Source organism: Branchiostoma belcheri, unplaced genomic scaffold (assembly GCF_001625305.1).
Source record: "Branchiostoma belcheri isolate BF01 breed outbred unplaced genomic scaffold, Haploidv18h27 scaffold9, whole genome shotgun sequence".
In the NCBI taxonomy this organism is placed as follows: domain Eukaryota; kingdom Metazoa; phylum Chordata; class Leptocardii; order Amphioxiformes; family Branchiostomatidae; genus Branchiostoma; species Branchiostoma belcheri.
Genome location: NW_017804575.1, coordinates 3,848,308 through 3,869,950, shown reverse-complemented (window position 1 = coordinate 3,869,950; position 21,643 = coordinate 3,848,308). Strand labels below are relative to the sequence as shown.

The following is a 21,643-nucleotide window of genomic DNA, read 5'->3' as shown; positions in this document are numbered from 1 at the left end:
TAATGTAGCGATCGGAAAATTATCACAAGGCTCATAACGGTCGTAGGCTCGTAGCCCAAGGTGGGGTGGTGTTACGGCCGTGGTGCTTAGCGGGTTACGGCCAGCCGCGACCGCTATCGGCGGTGTTGACATGCCGGCGGGACCGGAATGGGGTGACCGCTGACCGCGTTGAACAGTGACCGCTATAGACACGATTCTTAATGCTTACGTCAATGGGAAAAATTCAAGGGACCGGCAAAAACTGACCGCTATGGCCGAGTGACCACTATACAAAGGTGACCGCTAGTACAGGTTTGACTGTATTTTGTTTTAAACTCCCAGATGCATCGAAGTAAGCATCCATCCATCCAATGATAAAGTTAAACCATGGATGGATGGATGGATTAAAGAATGAATGAATGAACGAATGAATGAATGTAACAATAAACAAACAAATAAATTCTTAATTGTGTTTACTGAAGGAAAGCCTATTGTTTTTCCTCAGTTTCTTCCTCTTCTCCAAACAAATAAAGTCAATGACCTGAACCAGATGTCTGTCACCTTGGTAACTAGCATTGGGTTACATCATGTTGCAATTTTATAGCAGGAGGGATTTAGACTGCTGTCACCGTATATATGAATGTCTTTGAGAAAGAATTAACAGACAGACCATGTGCAAAGGTAAACATTATGCATTTGCTTTGCAAATGTTACCTTTCTAATTCTCTCTAATGTTATGTTACCATGTCCAGGTGGCCATCACGCTGTACTGGCTCGGTAAGACCAGTGAAGAGTTCCCGTCCTTCCCAGGTCCGTACCTGAACCGTGACCTGTTCCGCAACGTCAACATCCAGTCTCCCTCCTCCACCATGGTCAGTCTCATGTTTGTTTATTGTTTATTTGTTTATTGAGAAATATTGTTATTTGTTATGTTTACCTTCGCAGAAACAATATGTTTTCCTTGGGCGAATATAACATTGTTTTTTGCTGTTTCTTTTTCCTCTTCTTCTTCTCCAAACAAATAAGGTCAATGACCTGAACCAGACCTCTGTCACCATGGTAACTGGTGTTGGGTTACAGCATGTTGCAATTTTATAGCAGGAGGGATTTAGACTCCTGTCACCATATGGGATATACAATGTATATGAATGTGTTTGAGTAACAGAGCACCATATGCGAAGGTAAACATTATTCCTTTGCTTTGCAAGTGTTACCTTTCTAGTTTGTTTATGTCTTTAATTTTGTGAGCAGGTTAGAATACTTGCACAGAAACTGGTGAAAATTTTAAAATCCTCAATTTTTTTTTCAATTTTCACCAGCAGTTTCTGCACAAAACCTGCTTCCAAAATTAAACACATTACATGTATTTAAGAATTTCTAAAATCTTTTTTAAAGGATTTTTAAGGAAAATTTGAAGATTTAAAAATCTTCCCTAGTGCTGTACCTACAGTACAGTCCTTTTGTTCCAACTTACAGTACCTGACATCACAAATTGATTAGGATCAAGTGTTTTGTAGTACCCAACATAATTCTCTCTTTTATTGTGTTCAGCTTGATATATAGATAGCCATGTACTTGACAGAGTTTATAAACATGGTTTCCAAAATATCCTGACTTAAGTCAGAAACAGAAATTCGACCCAACCCGGGTCCCATGCTAGGCAGTACCTGTATTCAAAAGCTTTAGTGAAATCAAACAAAATCTGGCAGTCCAAGATGGCTGAGCATATGACCCTGATGTCAAACACTCTAAAACTTTAATAAAAGATCTCTGAACTGTGACAATCATAATGTCACCAAATAGAGATCCAGAAATCCAAGACCACAGTCAATAATGGTAAGAATAGAATGCTGTTTCAAGGGTTGGCCAGTTTCCAGCCTAGGGTAGGTACCTGTGTGGCCCAAACACTAATGTATTGTTTACCCCATGGCTTGTATTCTGTGGTCAGACGTTTTCCTAATTTAATTACGAACACAGAAGGGCCAGGCTTAGACAGGATAAAACCATGTTACACACACCACTGAGCAAGGAGCTCCCATGACATGTGTGGTATCCACCAGAACATTTCAAGTTACCTGCAAATTCTCTTTGGATGTTTTTTTTTCAAGCAGTCTTTGAATTGAAAGCAGCAGCAGCAAGTCTTAGATAATTAACCTTTAGCACACCGAAGTAGGCATTTGACGAACAATTTTCTATTGTACAGGGTTAAGTAGTAGGAAAAAGGTTAAACAAAATATGAAATGTAGAATTTTCATCAATGACACCCGACACTTGTGCACAACAAATACTCAGATTAGATTTTTTCAATACAAGAGAGAAGGAAATACCTGCTTTGTTTGCATTGTGTGGGTAGTTAATAGATAGTGATTGAATTCTTTCAATGATACGGTCCTTACTGAATTATTTAGTCCATAATTACATCCAAGGTTGCAGGAGGAGTGCATAGCTGCTTCGATATATACTGTAAAATTCATTTATTTTTGCAGGGACTTAATTTCTCGGTAGGTGGATAAGCATGCTTTCATTGCATATTAAGTTTGCAATTCAATTCTGTAGTACAGTAATGTAGTATGGAGCACTAGCCATATCCTGGATGCCAAACTCATAACATGCTAGGCTAGCACGTCGGCAGAACATACTGCACCTGCGCAAAACCCGTAATGTATTGTGCATAGCGCTTCGGCAGAATATCTCATATAAGGTTGTATTTGCTCATATAAGGTTAGCATTCTGACAGTAGTTTTCAAATGTTATGTCGGAAAAGATATCGTCTGCAACAGGCAAAATTATGATGCAACGTTGACCAAAAATCCGACAAAAAAACGCAAAAATCCAGGGTTCAGTAATCTGCCAATGTGCTTGCTAGGCTCATAGTTAGCCAGCATGCCTGCAAATCAGGGCCTAGCTGATATGAGGGGGCTATGGTATAATTTCATTGCAGGCATGTTGTCAAGGAACTGGCCTATGTAAGGCCTGGAAACAGTCTGGCACCCAGGCTATACTAGCCACATAGGGACTCCTAAGGGCAAATGAAGTCAGGGCCTTCATTGAGATTGATGGAAGGACATCAGTACAATAGAAACACATATTGAGGATGTACCGTCTTTGCCCCAGGCTTAAGTCTGACCCGATCAGTCTTTAAACACATGTAAGTCTGTGCCTGAAGGCACATCTTTGTGTGGGAAAGATAGTCAATGTTGATAAGACATAGTATTACATGTCTTATGGTCGCCTTGTCCATTGAAATTCCAACCCATCATTTCAATCAGGGCTTGAAATCCTTTTTTTCTGCATTGAAAATTACCTGAATCAGACAAATTTTACCTGCACCACTCAGAATTTAGGAAGTGTGGATTATGCTAAAAATTATTCAGAATTGCCATTATTTTTGAATACTTCATGGGAGTTCAAAGTCAATGCATAAAATATAATCCACATATTTGCATGTACATTTGTACATGAATCCAGTACATAGAGTGTGCAGGTTGGGTACAGGTAGACATCAGAAAAATTACCTGCACAGCTCCAATTTTACCTGCATATTCCTTTATTACCTGCATACACAGGTGGTATTTCCAGCCCGGTGTCAATAGATGCAGCTCTTCAAGTCTTTTATGTTTCTTTTTATATTCCCTAATTGGCACCAGGTCATCAAGTTCACTTACTCTGCCATCTTACAGTAGCTGAGGTTCTAGTTTGCAGTTGTTCAGCTTGATCAAATATAAGATGAAATAAGATTGACTAAATGAGTTGGAAGAAAGTTCAATACAATAGTAAGATAATGTACTTTTTGTATGTCCACACGCTGGTGAAAAAGCCGGTCTGTCCCTTCAGTTCAAAGACAAACATTTACCTACAATGTCCTGCACAATGTTACAAGTTCCCCTGTTTGATAACAAAACACTGGTCATATTTACTTTACAAGCCACTCTGTTGACCAACCCAAGTCCATTTTTATTCACGTTAAATTGTTCATGACAGTAAGTCAGATGTTCAGCACTTTACGTTTGACAAAAACGTCACATAACCAGAGAATAGAGTACAGTATCATTACCGTTGGCGTAAAATTCTATGTTACGAAAGCTGCTTTTGACCCGAATGTATGTCTTAAAACAGCTATCGTGGGAAACAGCCTTGAGGTTGTTGCTAACTGAAGCATGTAAATTATAGGCTGTTGCTCAACAAGTGTTCTGCTAAACTAAAGTCAGAGCCTAGCCGAACCATATGATTATGGTTCACCTCTCCAAGGTCACAGAAATTTACAATGTCCTTCAGCCTTCAGGTCTCACAAATAATTACCTGTATGAAGAACGAAATTGTTTGTCAAAAAAGCAACAAAATTGAATAGGTTTCCATGGCCAGTTGCTGGTAGCATTAAAAGGTTCTGACTTCTGTGCAAAAAAAAACTCAGCTAAGATTTATAAGAACTGCCTTCCATTCTAACATAGAGTGTGTCTGCATGAGTCATGACTCAGGCTATAAAAATCCACTCTTTTGTAATTGACCCCGAACCTTATAATGGCCGTCTGTACGCTTTGTTTTCGCTTGCGTGGCTGGTACTTGTCTGTTGTTCCTGTGTATTTGGTCCCTCCTTGTCCATTGTTTTTGTGTGTGTGTTTCCGTTGTTGTCTGTGTAATCCTGTTTTTGTTTGAGGGCCGCTCTTGTCTGTTGTTTTTTCGGTGAGGCGGACGTCCTTGTCTGTTGTGCTACCCTGGCAGTCGGACCGGTCTGGCGGTTTGTAAGAGATCCTGAATTATTCAGGCATTACACGCGGCCCTATTGTGTTGCTAAATTCTTTGTCTGTCAGCGGAACAGTCCATTTCCCTACACCGTGTGGGGACGCCCAACAGGTGTGTTGTGTTTCTGTGGCCGCTCTCCGAATCCCGGATCTCATGATCCCGCCTAACATGCAGGTGTGCCAAGATCTGGGTACCCAGATCCAGGGATGGGATCCCTCTGGCATGAGATCCCACCAGGAAGTGGTAAGTCTTGCCCATACATGGGCAACGTCCCCTTATTTGCACTCTTGCCTTCTTGACTTAGGTGTGGCCTGGGCTTTGTTCAGGAGAAACCATTCGCCATGCTCTGCGGGGGTGCAGGATCACACGGAGACAGAAAATAACTCACTGTTTCAGGTTGAAGGTGAAGTTTTGGGAAGAAATCCCGCCGACTTCTTCTCCTGATTTATAAATTCTTAAGTCTCCTCGGGTCAGGCGGTGGTAGGTAACCTGAGACTGGCGTCTCGGCGTGAGTTAAGGAGAGGTGAACACCTTTGTTCTCCCCTACACCTGGCGGCCATTCATGGCTGCATACCTGAGGAAAGGTATGCAGTATTGACAAGCAAACATGCATGGGGGTGGGACATACACACTAGCGTTCTGACCCCCCTCCCATTACCAGGACATAACTTTTACGCTCTGACAGCACCTAGCGTTACGGCCAGGCCTGTGTTCGTGTCAGGTGAGCCCAGTGGTGTGTGTGGTGGTGTTTATAGTAATTGTTCTCAGGGGACAGCCATAATGGTGTGATAATTGCGGAGGTAGAAGTAAGACTGGGCCGTGTGAACCCTCTGCCCCGGGTGACCTTCCTCCACAACACGCTCCTTTGTGGCCGTGTGTTGCTGTAAATTCTGTCAGCTCAGCCTCACAGGTTAACCTAGCACGGCTGCAGGAGGGTTAAAACTCACTTCCCGTAGGGTTTACAGGACGGTGGAGGGCAAGATGAAGGTATGTGTACTGACTAGCTGATGTCCCTGTAATTTAGGTGAAACCATGCATGACTTTTGTTACCTCTAACTTTCCTCATTAGCGAGGTGATTTTTCATCCGGACGTGTCCAACACAAAAAACTTGGACACATCAGCTATACAGCCCTGCATAGGTTTGACCTTGGAAGTGTTTTGGACTGGCGTGAGGTCAGAAGGAGATGTTGGTAAGGCACCAGGCTGGCTGGAGTTACTAATAAGTTTGTGGAGACTATCTTTCGGAATGTTTGGAGTGGCATTGTTTGTTTTGAACACGACTGTTTGTGACAAACGACTGTATGTTTGAGTCACTGCTATCTGGGTCAGGCTGGTTCTGCTGAATTTACTGGTAAAAGGCGTTCGGATGTGCCTGGGGTGATTTTCTAAACAGTCAGAACGGTCCACAGAACTGGGGTGAACTTGTGTCACAGTGGAACAACAGCAGTTTTGTGCTGTTGTCTAGGGGTGGGGGGTTGTCTGTATAATGCAGAACTGCTGACATAAAAAGTGTATTGTCATACGAAACTATTCTGCATGATACATAGGATTTTGCATGATCCTAGAAGATACATAATGTTTTACATGGATTTTACTCTTGTATAATGTTTGGATTATATATGTCAATAGGTGATCTTACAAAATCTTCTGCACTTTTGCCATGTCAGTAAGTACATTGTCATACAAAACTATGCTGCATGATGTATAGATTTTGCATGATCCTAGATGATATGTGTATTTTACATGGATTTTACTCTTGTATGACATTCCGATTAAATATGTCAATAGGTGATGTTACGAAAGCTTTTGCACTTTTGCCGTGTCAGTAAGTTTTCCTTCTATCTTATCTAGTCTGTTTGTTTTCGTTACTGAACAGCATTTATAGAATGAGTCATGTATTTACCTGAAGGATCAGGTAGGTGTCTTCAGGTGTGTCTGCGAGAATAGGAATCCTTAAAGAACATCAGCAAGATTTGTTCTAGACTTAAACTACAGTCTTCCAGCTCCCAAAACATTTGTCGTACAATTCTACAGTAAACTGAAAAGGGTGAAAACCGCGAAGTGTCAATAGATCCTACGTATATATCTTACTCGAAATCTCCTTGAAAATTTGCCAAGGAGCTGACACCTGGTTCTACAAGTCAATAAAACGGTACTGACAGTGTTTTGGGTTCATTATAGGGCAGACGCAGTATTTCTTTGTGTATGGAGAGATAAGAGTGGTGCTGTTTGTGGTTATATCTACGTCCTGTTGTATATGTTGTATAAATGTCGTGGGTGGGGGTGGGGTGCGGTTGACAGGAAAAGCATAGGTTCAGTGACTGCGACTTCCTATACATTTCGAAAAGTTGTGAGTAGAAATTTGTTTTTCAAAACTAATGCATAAAAGACATTGTCCAGCTCCCATATACATGTATACTTAGTATTTGTACCACTTGTAAACGTTTGTTGTTGACTTGTACCTGTCTGATGTTTATGTTTCACCTGGATGTGATGGGGACATTCCTGCCTGGCTGTGGGGAGAAACATGTTTGTTTAGTTCCTTCCCTCCACTAAATCCATAAGAAGGACACACCCCAGCCTTACATCAGGTAGAGCACTAGTCAGGGTTTCAAACTCATCTTTGGGAATACATGTAGGTGCACTACTAGTGTGATGCATACCGGTTCACTGGACTTGGATCCGGACTTGTAAGAATGTTTAGGTTCAAGTCCAAAAAACCTAAAAGTCAAGAACCGAGTCCAAACTTACATGTATTACCATAAATTAAAAGACCATTTCACATACCCCTTTTCTTTCCAAACCACCTAAAACCTTCCGTAGATTGTAAAATCTTTGCTGCAAAACGAAGATATTGCCATCGGGCATCGTCAAGTACCGGCCTCCAGGTTATGTGGCCAAAGTTTTACCCAGACAACATTGCAAGGTTGCCAACATGCAATTTTGTATATGCCATGGGTTTAGGTCCGGACTTGCGTACAAGTCCGGAACTGAACCTAAACCTCTGGACTTGAATCCGGACCTGAACCTAAAATTGGTTCGCAGATTCACAATTATGAAACTCGTCAACGTTCCCATTTTCAAATTCCCTTACTAAGAACATCTTTTGCCCAAATGTCAGTCAAATACAAATGTGTCACCCTATGGAATGAACTACCACCAGCCCTAAAAAATTCTACCTCCTTTTTCCTGGCGCCGTTCAAACGAGCTCTGAAAAACCTGATCTGATAAACCATCCAAGCCCCTTGCAGTAATCTCATATAGTGTTCTTTCTCATTTTATCTGATACCAATTATTATTGTTATCATCATTGTAGCATCATATTCATACACCACCCTACTTCTTTGTCATTAATTTATTACGTATTTGTTTGATCATTCTTATACATTATTTTCCATGTACATGATTTAATCTAAATCATCGATTACATTCTTCTTGTTAAATTTAGAGGGGGAGGGCCTCGTACAAGCACTCCATGCTTCTGCCCTCCTCCTGCACCTATTTTAACTTCATTCTTGTATTATTGCATTATGTTTTTGTTTCAATGTGCAAATAAATAAAATCAAAAAAATCAAAAAAAACCTAAAATTGGGTTTAGGTATGCATCACTATGCACTACTGGTGCACCTAACCTAGAAATTCAGGGGCACGGAAAAAATTGGGTTGCACAACAATATTATAAAAGCTAGAATATCAGCAAAACATAATTGTTGTAATTTGGTAAACCTAATCGCAAGAATGACTGTGGTGAGATTCCTTACATTTGGAATTGTCTTGGAAATGTTCAGATAGGTGTGATATAACAAGTTGTTCACTGACAAGATATACAAATGTATGTGGAATTTTAGAATCGTGCAATTTGTTTCATTTCTTAAACCAGACTGATTAGCAAAAAAAGGACACACCCCTATTTGTATCAGAACTCAGATAGTATATATATATATATATATATATATATATATATATAATGGGTATGTTTCTCACATTGTATTTAATATTTCTATTGTCTCTGATGTCATGAATCCAAGACAGAAAACCTGACAAGTTTATTGCCCTATTTGGTAATAATTTGTTCCCAAAAATTTGCCTCAGTCTGTATCTTGGTTTATAATATGTCTACTTTCTTTCAACAAAAAAAGTCTCTTCACAAATGTTTTAAACTTACTTTCTACCTCACAACCTACAGGGTAACTTACACGAATAAGGCCACAAGGAGTTATTTTTATGGATGACATCCGCACGCGCATTGATTTTCGCCTGTCGCCCTCAAAAAAATAAAAAAATAAAAAAGATTACATCCACCGAGGCTCTGGCCTGGCTCTAGGTCTGGGTAGTCCATGGTAGTTAGCGACAATACGGAGCCGAGCACCCAGGCTATCGAATTCGAAGCTCCACGGCTCAAGAACTCAGTACATACGTACAGTGCCAATTCATAAATTCCGCAAAAAGCCAGCTTGCCGTATATGTCGCTAAGTACTGCCGCCAATTCACAATACCAGCTTTGTATTCCTGTGGTTTAATAGCATTTTTATGTTTGGCCGGAATTTTTTTTTATTCACCCGCGCGCACTAGTTTGGGGGTCTTCAGAGGATGTCATCCATAAAATTAAATCCGTGTGGCCTAAGTCTGAGTGCTGGTGAGAACACAACCTTGCCAACGTGTCTATTGGAAGTAATTATAATGCTCTATTGTGAATACGGTAGACTGAAGGTCATGACATTCCCAGGGAAGGCATTCTTTGTTAATAATAGAATTGTACCCTGAGACCTGACCTGGTCCTGACGTGGTCATGCAGATGTTCTTAAGGGGTGGGAGTGGGGGTGTTGGGCATTGTCATCTGATTGAGGAATTCGAAAGAATCTCTGATTCAGTGTTGGTAGGCGGAGAGTTGTGATTGTTCAGTGCTTTTTCGTGTTGCCTATGAATGTATATAATGTCTTACAAAGCACGTCGGCAGAACGTACTGCACCTGCGCAAAACCTGTAATGTATTGTACATAGCACTTCGGCAGAATGTCTCATATAAGGTCGTATTTGCTCATATAAGGTAAGCATTCCGACAGTAGTTTCCAAATGTTACGTCGGAAAAGATATCGTCTGCAACAGGCAAAATTCTAATGCAACGTTGACCAAAAATCCAACGAAAACTGCGATAATTCAGGGTTCTGCGCACGCGCAATACATTCTTCTGATGTGCTGTCTTACAATACTAGATAACACTTTTGTCAGTCCCAAACTTTATGCAAGTTTCTAGTTGTTTGTAGTTTTGATGAGATGTTACTGTAAACTGATGTAATTTTGTAGGGACTCGGTTTTGCAGTAGGAGGGGAAAGGAGGCATTTGTAGTTGCAGGTAAAAATTTGCAAGGAGAGAGACACTGCAGAAATGGACATAAAACCATTACAAATATTTCACAGTTTACAGAACCTCTTATAATAAGATGAGCCAGACCTGTGCAGAGCTGGGTGTTTTTTTTTATTTTTTATTTTTATGCCAACATGTAATCACCAGACGTGGTGACGACACACTCAAGTTTTTTCAACTTATATTAATGCCGCCACCAACACAGGGGACAAATACATGACAGGACAATACTCATTTACACCTGAGCTAAGTGAGGAAAGTCGTGTAAAGTGCCTTTCCCAAGGGCACAAGATCGGTGGCATGTCAGGACTCGAACCCAGGACTCTTAGTTCAGAGTCGCACACTCTGCCGCTACGCCACACGACCCCACGGTTGTTTTTTCACTGGGTGACCAAGAATTCAATTACTGAAAATTCAGTTATTTTTGCAGGGACTTAATTTCATGGTAGAGCGGAAAGGGTGGTTTGCAGTTGAAACAATTCTGTAGTTACAGTAGTAAATAGATTGGAGAATGATGCTTATTCGCGGTGTCATGAATTCACAGTAAAGAGGTCACAGCGAAATTAAAACCACTTTGAACATTTGAAGATATAAAGTACTTAGGCCACACCAATTTAATTTCTTGGTTAACGGATTTGCCCGCTTCATTTTTTTCAGATTTGCAAATAAAAATAAAAATTCAGAATCAACTGCAAAAGGCTCATATTTTGCCCTGAACAGTTGAAAACAGTCCTTTTCTTCCTAGTTGTTAGTTATTCCATCTTTCAATGCAGTGGTATCATTAAAAGTTCAAAATTCATTGTTTAAATTTGGAACCAGCCTGGTGTGTTGACTTCATGGCTCCTATCGTACCATTTTGGGCCATAGTAGGATACCTAGGCCTGTTTTTTATTTATTTTTTTCGCCCGCCCGCTCCATTATTTTTCTAGAAAAATCTGTTAACCAAGAAATTAAATTGGTGTGGCCTTAGTACCTTATGAGTAACTGCAGTAGAGTGGAGCTATTTGAGTGTTACTATAGGATTTTCTTTCTCCAAGGTTTATGACACGTGATTGAGACCTATATAGCCCTCTTGACCCCATTACTAACTAAACACCACCGTCTTATATACGCACAGGGCTGACAAAAGTTAACAGGCAGATGATTCAGGTGTTCATTACACCTGGTTAGTTACCTGCACGGCACAGGTGTTCATCTCACCTGCTTGTTTACCTACAGAGTTTTAGGGCAACCTTGTTCGCTACATTCAGGTCACTGCATACGCTGTCCTTAGCTTGGCCTACAGGTATACTGTTTGCTCTCCAGCTTACAGTTTAGCCAATTGCTGATAAGGAAGGAGTCGTTGCTTTATTGCCCTTCGGCGGCTCATGGTAATTCTTCCATGACGCAAGGTGAAAAGTGCAACTGTGATAAAGAGGACAAAAGATTCTCGCGGTAACCAAAGGGAAATTTTCACCAAATTTATGGCTGTTGAAGCATGGAATGTTTTTGTAATCGTTTTGTTACAAGTGTTTATAAAAGTCCAGATATCATCAGTTACCAGTCTACCCCATCTGGCTGCTATTGCTAATCACGCATTTTTTTGTTATCTCTTACACTAAACTTAGTTTCGCCGAGTCTGTTAAAGTTTTTTTTCAGTGTTTCAAAAATATTTTCCTTCCTTACAGGACATCTACGGTGCCCCCCCTTCTGGCCACTCCAATGAGAATGTCTACAGCTACAAACATCGACCACAGGTAAAAATGGCACTAGCCTGTAAAATATGTAAAGAATTTAATGAAAACTCAGGAAAACCAGAAAAAATGTAGTCAGAGATGTAAGATATTACTGTCACAGATAGACAAGTACTAGTAACAGACATCACCAAGAATTTTTGTAACAGCATGGTTTGGTCTCACAGTGCAGTTGTCACTTAGTGACGCAGATTTGGTGTTTAGTTACAGTTATGGCCTCAAATCTGGTCTCACATAGAAGTTGCATGATTGTCTCCACTAGGGTCTCACATAGAAGTTGCATTGACTTGCATGATTGTCTCCACTATGGTCTCACACAGAAGTTGCATTGACTTGCATGATTGTCTCCACTATGGTCTCACACAGAAGTTGCATTGACTTGCATGATTGTCTCCACTATGGTCTCACACAGACGTTTGCTCCCTGCAGGACTCCATAGACAGTACCATCAGCCAGGACTCCAGTTCATCAGTGGATCGCGGACAACTCAGCGGTAGTTTGGACTCGGACGACCAGCAGGACCCACGAGCGAGGATGGGGGACGACATGATGAGCCGCCGTGCGGCGGGGTACCTGCCACGCCCACTCAAGAAGCGAATCAGCGAGAGCCACATGTTCCTGCCGCCCAAGGGGGGCTTCTTGAGCAAAAGCAACCCTGAGTTGAATAAGACATACCCAATGGTGAGGATAAGGCTAGGCTGTTCAAATGTTTATTTTACAGATTAGGCCATGTTGATTTGATTACATGGATGACATCCTCTGGGAACCAGCAAATAATAGACTGATTTTCATTTCTTTGCATTTTGTTTTCCTTTGGAATTGATTTTAGCATTCTATGACAAAGTATCGTTTTCCAATATTTGTTTTGAATTTACAGCATATATCTCTTCATTTTGCATCTGCTTTGTATGATTTACAGTATGGTCGATTTTTTTTTTGGAAACTGACAAAAATTCTTGTGCGCGTGGATGTCATCCATATAATAAAATCAATATGGCCTTATTGTGAAGGAAATAAAAATGATAACAGTATGGTAGATAAGTATAAAATGAAGCCTATATGATTGATGCATAAATGATTTTGATTTACATTTCAAAATTGGTCCCCATGTTCTGCAGAAGCAGAACTCAGTGGATGAGGGTCGTATGGGCAACGTACTGATTCCAATTATTTCTTCCCTTTCATCTTTTTTGAGACATTTTTCAATTTTAACATTTTGTTAATATCTATCTCACATGACAGACCATGTTTTATGTATATTTTTATTTTCTATTTGTTTTTTTCTTTGTTCCTTTAGGGTCGTCGGAAGTCCTCCTCAGGTGATATGAAGGAAGAAGAAGAAGAGAAGTCGCTCACATATGAGGACTACAAGAAAGAGAAAACAAAGCTCAATGAAGACTCTGATCTCTGGAGATCGGTAGGTGTAACATCAAAAAATAGTTTCATCAGGTTGGTAAGGTATAGTATATAGTATGTAGCATCGTGTGGTGTAGTGGTACATCACTGGACTATGAAACGGGGAGACCCGGGTTCGATTCCGGGTCGTACCCGAACAAGTCCGAACATGCGCCCCGACGTTGTACCCTTGGGAAAGGTACTTTACACGACTTTCCTCACTTCACTCAGGTGAAAATGAGTAGCTACAGTCAAACCTGTATTAGCGGTCACCTTTGTATAGTGGTCACTCGGCCATAGCGGTCAGTTTTTGCCGGTCCCTTGAATTTTTCCCATTGACGTAAGCATTAAGAATCGTGTCTATAGCGGTCACTGTTCAACGCGGTCAGCGGTCACCCCATTCCGGTCCCGCCGGCATGTCAACACCGCCGATAGCGGTCGCAGCTGGCCGTAACCCGCTAAGCACCACGGCCGTAACACCACCCCACCTCGGGCTACGACCGTTATGAGCCTTGTGATAATTTTCCGATCGCTACATTACTAAAATGTGAACTGAAAATTAGACTCCATATGTGTATGAAATAAAGGAAAACTGGCTTTTGACACGAATTTTCTGCGGTCGCGGGTGTCTTTGATATCTGCGTTTTCCCCAACATCAGTGCCGTGCGTGCCGCATGGAGCTTTCAATGGACTCGGCCGCTCGGAAAAGATTACGGCAATTATCTTCACAAAAAAATTAAGAATATCCATATTTGGTTTCTCGATTCCTTGAAATGCGTAGATATGTGCATAGCTTCCGTTTTTCATGGGCATAATTCAAGAAATTTGGCTCGAAAAATGCGTTTCGTATTTTTCCAAGATGGCGCATGTTAGCTGCAGAGGGAGGTCAATTGGGGTCATCGGAAGACTCCACTGTTATGGAGGTAGATACACCCAGTTTTATTTAACTTCATTAGCGTCAAATGACGTAATTACATTATGAAAACATTTCAAATACATTACTACAAGTAATTTTAGATGTAAATTTAAAACTGTAGTGGATATTTTAGAAAAGATATAAGTCTGAAAGGAGAAAATTTTCTGTTGACTACCACATTGGCATAATGGTAAAGGCAGACAACCCACGCGGGGAGAAACCCAAGCCGTAAACAAAGGAGAGTTTTCGCTACGTTTTCATGTTCAAAAACGACCAAAAACGGAAAGTAACTGGCAACTGACGAACAATTATTTTGCTGTTAACTAAATAGACAGCATCTTGGTACAAAATAACTTATTTACGTGGTTGGAATTCGGCGTATGTCGGTCGCGCGAAGCAAGTGTTCACCAAAGAACAAAAACATGGCGATGTCGTTCTCTTCCACTTTTCGACTAACAACAACAACAACTAGTACTAGTAACGTGGCGATTGCGGAGAAACGATGGCAAACGCGGAGAGACAGACGCCGAACTTATTCCAAAAGGTGGAAGTGATCCGACTGGCAGAGAGAGTGAGAAGAAATCGTCGAAAGCTGAGCTTAGATTAAATGATTTTGCAGTCGATAGAAATTTGTTTGGAGTTGAAAGTTTGTTGCTTGATTTGCTTTCTTTTCTTTAGCCACATGTAGTACTAGTATGTACACAAGAACAGTAAAATGACAACCAATGATTTTGTTTTAATGTTTTAATGTGAATGGTTTCATTGTCCCGGAATAGATGAACTGAATATGTTGAGTGTATGTATCTTTGATGTCAAGTTAATGTTTCCATGCAATATTTCTGTATTTCTTTTTTTTTTAAGCAAGTACAAAATAAAGTGCAACTAAAGCAAAAGAACAACAAATTATTGAACTAAGACATGTACATATAAAAGGGGTTTACCTTTGCAAATGTATGTATTCATATGTTTCAGAATAAAGACATCACTGTTGGTACTCAAAGCATGTGTCCCTTTTTTTTTGGGGGGGGTCAACTAACCGGCTGTTTCTCTATAGTGGTCACCTGGCCATAGTGGTCAAATTTGGCCAGTCCCTTGAGTGACCACTATAGGCAGGTTTGACTGTACCTAGCTTTGGCTAGGGACGTCCCTTGGATAGGACGTTAAATGGAGGTCCCGTGTTTAGGAGGGCCACACCCCACGCACGTTAAAGAACCCACTGCACTTATCGAAAAGAGTAGGGGACCTTCCCGGTGTGAGTGGTTCAAACCTTACAGTCTGGTCTCGGGTTGACATCTTTGAAAAGATGATAGTCACCGCAGAGCTCGAAATACCCGGTGGCGCACTGGCGCGGCGCCACCTGATTTTGCTTGGCGCGACTTAACGCGACTTATTCCTAAACTCAGGTGGCGCAGCGCGCCACCTATAATTTACGGTAGGGACGTCACTGCTGCCACACCGCCCCTTCCCCAGCTGCTACATGTAACATTATCCTTGCGCAAACGAAGAACATAGCGCACGTAACGCCACCCGCATAAGTGTGCCGCCATGTAGAGGCGTGGCATTCCCACGGCGGCAGCCCTGTGATGTTGCTGCCGCGGAAAATTCAATTAACTATCCGCCAATCACTGCGAGTCGGCGAGCGTTTAGTCAGTCAATCGCTGAAAAGCGCGAAAATTCGCGAGTGACTCGGAAAACTGCGATGTTTCCCGAGAGTCGGTGATTGGTTAATAAGTTTTAACGAAAATTTCCGAACTCACGAGCCTCGCTATCGAGTTCTCTGTGAACACTTGTTGTACCGAGGAAAAAAGTACTTTGTAAACATGGCGCAGTCGGGGCAAAATAGCCTGCTAAGGTATTTTGCAAAGCCATCAACCAGCCGAGAAGACAACGCGGATCCTACTGCAACTCGTGAGGCAGCGGCTGAGTTAAGCGCGGAGTCAGACGCGGAGTCAGACGCGGACACTGAGGATCTCGAGGAGACGGTGTCAGTATCGGAGGACCCACCCAGTGCTAAGCGTAAGCGTGTCTATAAATACTGTTTTCTGGAAAAATGGCGCAAGGATCGACCGTGGCTTCGTCACACCAAGGAGGACGGCGGTGAAAAAATGTTCTGTGACATCTGTCTGCAGTACGACAAATCAGGCGGGAGGAACGCCTTCATAACTGGATGTAGATCAATGAAACTCCATCCTATCACTATACACGAGGCGTCCGATCAACATAGAGATGCCGAAGCGATGAAGAAAATCGCAGAACGACCGCGCCAGGTTCGTAAGAAATTTCATTGATACAATTGTGTTCATAGCTGAAATGAATTCTTTGACCATGTCAATTTTTTGAGGGTGAATTGTTTTACATGCATTACTTTTTATTAAATTTTTTGTCCAAGTAGAGAAATTGATTTCGAGCGGGGAGACAGACGCTTGGATAATTTTGAAACAATGTTTTGATGTATCATGTAACAATATATGGGCGACCAGCCTAATTGAATATTCATGAATTGGCTCGGGGGCGGCTTTCGTTCTAACCTGATTAATATTCATGAGATTAGGGGCGGCGCACGAACCACAAGATTCAAGGCCTTGTATCGGATATTTATCGGCCATAAACCGCCTATTTATTGGTATCAACAGTTGCCGGATGTTCTTATCTTTATATTTGTGAAAGATTTATCAAAATACCTTTAACCATAAACGAGAAATGGTCCGTCGGGCGCCGCGAGTTTTGCCCGCGGCAGCGGGTGCACCCTCCCCCCGGCCGACAATCTCACAACGCCCGGCGGCGCGGCAAGCGGATTTATCGGTGCCGTGTGGAAAATATTCATGAATTGGCTCGGGGGCGGCTTTCGTTCTAACCTGATTAATATTCATGAGAATCATCACGTTTACAAAAGCTCTGAGTTTCCCCGCTCTGTTCATCTATGAATATGATTGTATTCTGCTGGTTTGTGAATTAAACATATGTTCCTCCAAAACTTGATTCTTGGTTGTTCCGTTTTTTGGTCATGATTTGAAGTCTGGCTTTGAAAAGACTTTGCCGCAGGGCAAATAGTATATTTACTTAATGTTTTTATCCCTTTTATATACATAGGAAAGGCCCTTGCCGCAAGCAGTACAACGAATGGAGCAAGCGGAGATGTCAAAAATGGAAACATTATTCAGATCAGCTTTCTATCTTGCCAAAAATGGTAGGCCTTTTGCTGACTTTAAAGGCTTGATGGAGCTTCAGAAGTGCAACGGCCTTTGCACAATAGGTCAAACATACCTCAATGACAAACATGCAAAAACTTTTGCTATGTATATACATGAAACCATGTTGGAGGATCTGAAGAATGTTGTAGACAGTGCAAGTTTCTTCTCTGTTCTGTCAGATGGCAGCACAGACAATGCAGATGTTCAGGAAGAAATTGTGTATGTACAAGTACTTGAAGATTTCAGAGCAGTAACAAAATTTGTGGCATTGAAACCAATCCACAAAGCTGATGCGGAATCCATCACTGCTGTTGTAGTAGAAGCACTCGAGAAAGACTTGGGGCAAACAGAGTGGCGGAAGAAACTTGTGGCTGCAGGTGTGGATGGTGCAAACGTCATGTTAGGTCATGTATCAGGCGTTGTCACCAGGTTGAAGAACGAATCTGTAGGTAAGCAAGTGATTGGCATTCATTGTTCTGGACATAAGCTTGAACTTGCCTATAAGAATACTTTAAATGATGTTCCATACTTCAAGCATGTTTCTGAAACCCTCCAAATCATCTACAAGTTCTACAAGAACAGTCCATTGAATCTGTCCAGCTACAGGGCCACGGGTGAAGTACTGGACTGTCCTGCACTCAAGCCTGTGAGCACTGTGGGTACACGGTGGATCGGGCATACTGAGAGAGCTCTAGATGTAGTAAACAGAAGTTACCAGGCTCTGATCACACATCTGGAACAAGTGGCCGAAGGTAGAGCAACTGCAGACAGCAAGGCCAAGGCCAAGGGGATCTTGCAGACAATTAAGTCTGCAAAGTTTGTGATGTTCCTCAAGCTCTTGTTGTACATAATGAAGTACCTGTCGTCTCTAAGCAGTTGCTTCCAGCAACGTGATGTCACATTGGAAATGGTGACTACAAAAGTGGAGGCTGTAAAGGCAAAGATGAAGGAGCTTAGTGAGAACAAGCACAAGCTGAAGGAGAAGATGTTACAAGACATCGAGACTGATGGGGATCAGCGACCGACAAAATACAAAACCATCAGTCTCACACAGACACACGGAAGGGGAAGGGGACGGGGACAAGAAGAGCGTGTTATGGACGTGGCAGAGTCTGTTCTGTCATCTGTTATATTTCATCTGGACGGTAGATTCAAAGACACACTACTCAACAACCCAGTCCTACATGCAGCTATGGTATTTGACCCCACACAGTGGCCACCAGCTGGTGAGGAATTGGACAGCTATGGAGAAGAAGAAGTATCCACTTTCTTTGCTCACTACAGAGAAGCCCTTGAGGAAAAAGGACACTCTCTGGAAGACTGTCTCCTGCAGTGGGGTGAGTTAAAGAGGGTGGTGAAGAGAAAGTTGGCCTCTGGACATACCAAGTACCAAGACCTGTGGCAAGAAGTTATGAGGGACCACATGGATTCGGACAGGTTCAAGGACATCTTGATGCTTGTGCAGATAGTCCTGCTCTTCCCACTATCAACTGCAGAGTGCGAAAGAGGCTTTAGTCTTATGAAACTGATCAAGTCTGACTGGCGTAGCAGCCTTAGGTCTGACACTCTCACTGCCTTGATGGCAATATCACTGTCACCAGCAACAGTTGAGAACTTTTGCCCAGGCAATGCCATCGCTAAGTGGTGGTCAGATGGAAAGACCGCAAGAAGGCCCCGGACCAGGCCATATGGAAGCAGGGCCAGGTCTGCTGAATCCCAGGTTGAATCCAGTAACAGCAGCAGCTCTGACTCGTTTTAATAAAAACATGGTTGTAAACTTCTAATATCCTGCAGTGACCATGAAATAACAGTGGTTATATGAGGACTGTAGGATGCATATATATATTCTTGTGATTTTGATACACAGACACAGTGATTGAGAGCTCAAAATACTACAATCTGTTCTAATATACCCCCCTCAGCTTAATACCTGCCCCAGTTAAGCTGCCAGGTCCAAAAAAATAACCAACAGTCATAACTTGTTTTCATATCCTTTTTTTAAGTTTAATAAGCATACAAAGCCCAAGTATACAGATGCTGTAGTTAACATTTCAAGACATTGAAAACATGTAAATGTGGCATTGATTCTTTATTAAAACGTTGTTGTTTGAGAGCTTTTGTGTTCTTTACATTACTTTATTTTATAACATAAAACTCAAGTAGTTATTTAATAACTAGAAGAAAACGTAATAGATATAAGTAGCAGATTTGAAGAAAATGATAACTTGGAAGTGTTGCCACTTGAATACTGATGGCGCCACCTGGCTTTTGACTCAGGTGGCAACATGCGCCACCTGGCTGAAAAAAGTATTTCGAGCCCTGCAGTCACCTGTTATATCAATCCTTCCACAGATGTGGTAAATCTTCATAAATTAATAGATAAATATAGTATACAGGAGTTTTCTTTTACACATCTAAGATTGTCTCACCTAAGTGCTAACGTTTCGGTGTCTACCAGACACCTTCCTCAGATTCAGAGCTTCTGACTTCAGAACTCCAGTCAGAAGCTCTGAGGAAAGTGTCTGATAGACATGGAAACGTCAGCACATAGGTGAGACAATCTTGGTTGTGTAAAAGAAAACTCCTGTATCCGGTAGGTGTAACATTTTGAAACTATCTTTAGATCTCGGAAGAAAATTACTGATGCCATCCGATTTGGGAGTCCCACATGAGACAACATACACCATAACAAGTGCTAATTTACTATGTATGGTCTTGATAACATGCAAACTTGATAACATCCAAACATGTATGAAATGATTTGAAAATCAATTCAAAACAGTTGTGTCCAAGTTTGCTGTGGGAAAATTCTGTCTACTTTCATCTAGAAAACGATGAAGTCTAAATAAGAGCTACCAAGTTGTAAGGTCAAGTTCTGCTACTAAACATAATTATAATCAGATGCCAGCCACTTACCATATAACAAGAAGAATCAAATGTACTAGTATTAAAAATGACTATTATAAATATAATATCATCATAGACTACCAGTAAGTATGTTTCCATTCCCTTTGGACTAAAATAATTAAGGGTTGATAAATCCATACTGTTACTATATATAATGTTTTTTTTTATCAATATCCAATATTTTGTTTGTTATGACACAGACTCTGGACACATGGAAGTTACGGAGGAAGAGCAAGTCGTCTGCTGACCTCTGGGCTAAGAAGGAGGAGTGGGAGAAGGACAAGGTGGCCGAGCTGGACACCACCAGTAGACGCAAGAGCAAAACTTTCCAGGAGATAGTGGACGAAAAGTAAGCTTGGACTAGAAATGCAAATGCATAATGTTTACCTTTGCATATGGTCTGCTCTGTTAATTCTAACTCAAACACATTCATATACATGGTCAGACATGAGTCTAAATCCCTCCTGCTATAAAATTGCAACATGATGTAACCCAGCACTAGTTACCATGGTGACAAACGTCTGGTTCAGGTCATTGACCTTATTTGTTTGGAGAAGAAGAGGAAGAAGAAACAGAGCAAAAACAATATTTTTCCTTTTGCGAAGGTAAACATAAATATCATCCCACTTAGAGTAGGACAGTTTATAGTGCTGTTCAGTCCATGATGTTGTCTGCTTTTTTTACTTTAAGTGCTGACTTTTCAAATCACACACAACAGTACGGTGTCAAAAATGAATTTTTATAAAACATGATTTTTTTCATGTCATCATCGTGCATGATACTATGGCTTGTGACAGAGCAATGCAAATGTCAACAACGAAAATAAAAGCAAAAAATTCTGACCAATGTGCAAACACCTTACCAATGACAGCAAAGATCCTTGAGGTGCTAAACTTATGTTGTTGTTTAACTTTTGACGTAGTTTGACATTGTTATAGTTGTGATAAGAACTGTAGTTGTTGATTTTGTTTATAACTGATCTTTGTTTTGTTCTGCTTGCAGAGGAGGCCCTGATATTGGAGATGTTGCAATTCAACTGCTCAGGTAGGAGTTTTTAAGATTCAAGATCACTTTTATTATTAAACATTGCAGTGTATCAAAGAATTGCGTCCAATTTACACAGTTTAAAAACAATTCAATACATACAAACAGTATTTTACATAATAAAATCCATTGACAATTTAAAAAGACGGTAGTTAAAATGGCGATAGTTAAAAAGACACTGCACTTCTAAGGGATATACAATGTAGGTTGTAATAAATATACATCAGATTCTGTTCCAATAAAAAAGTACAATATTTACGTCTGATGTTTTATGTTATCAAGGATTGTTGAGTAGACTACACATGTACGATACGGGCGAGTTTCTGTATCTGTTGGGTCTTGTTTTGGGGTTAGACAGTTTGTGACTGTTTCTA

General features: G+C 41.1%; 1 protein-coding gene across 21 annotated transcripts in view; it reads left to right on the top strand.

Moving 5' to 3' along the window:
* The window catches only part of LOC109487676 (trichohyalin-like), a 61,959-nt gene that overhangs the window by 27,489 nt on the left and 12,827 nt on the right, over positions 1-21,643 (top strand). For 12 of the 21 annotated variants that reach the window (XM_019791675.1, XM_019791684.1, XM_019791681.1 and 9 more), the window contains 7 exons: positions 732-851; positions 11,751-11,819; positions 12,246-12,497; positions 12,935-12,970; positions 13,114-13,233; positions 20,426-20,574; positions 21,228-21,269. In XM_019791675.1, the coding sequence (XP_019647234.1) occupies positions 732-851; positions 11,751-11,819; positions 12,246-12,497; positions 12,935-12,970; positions 13,114-13,233; positions 20,426-20,574; positions 21,228-21,269 (788 nt within the window). The other 9 variants (XM_019791676.1, XM_019791689.1, XM_019791690.1 and 6 more) reach the window with 8 other exon arrangements.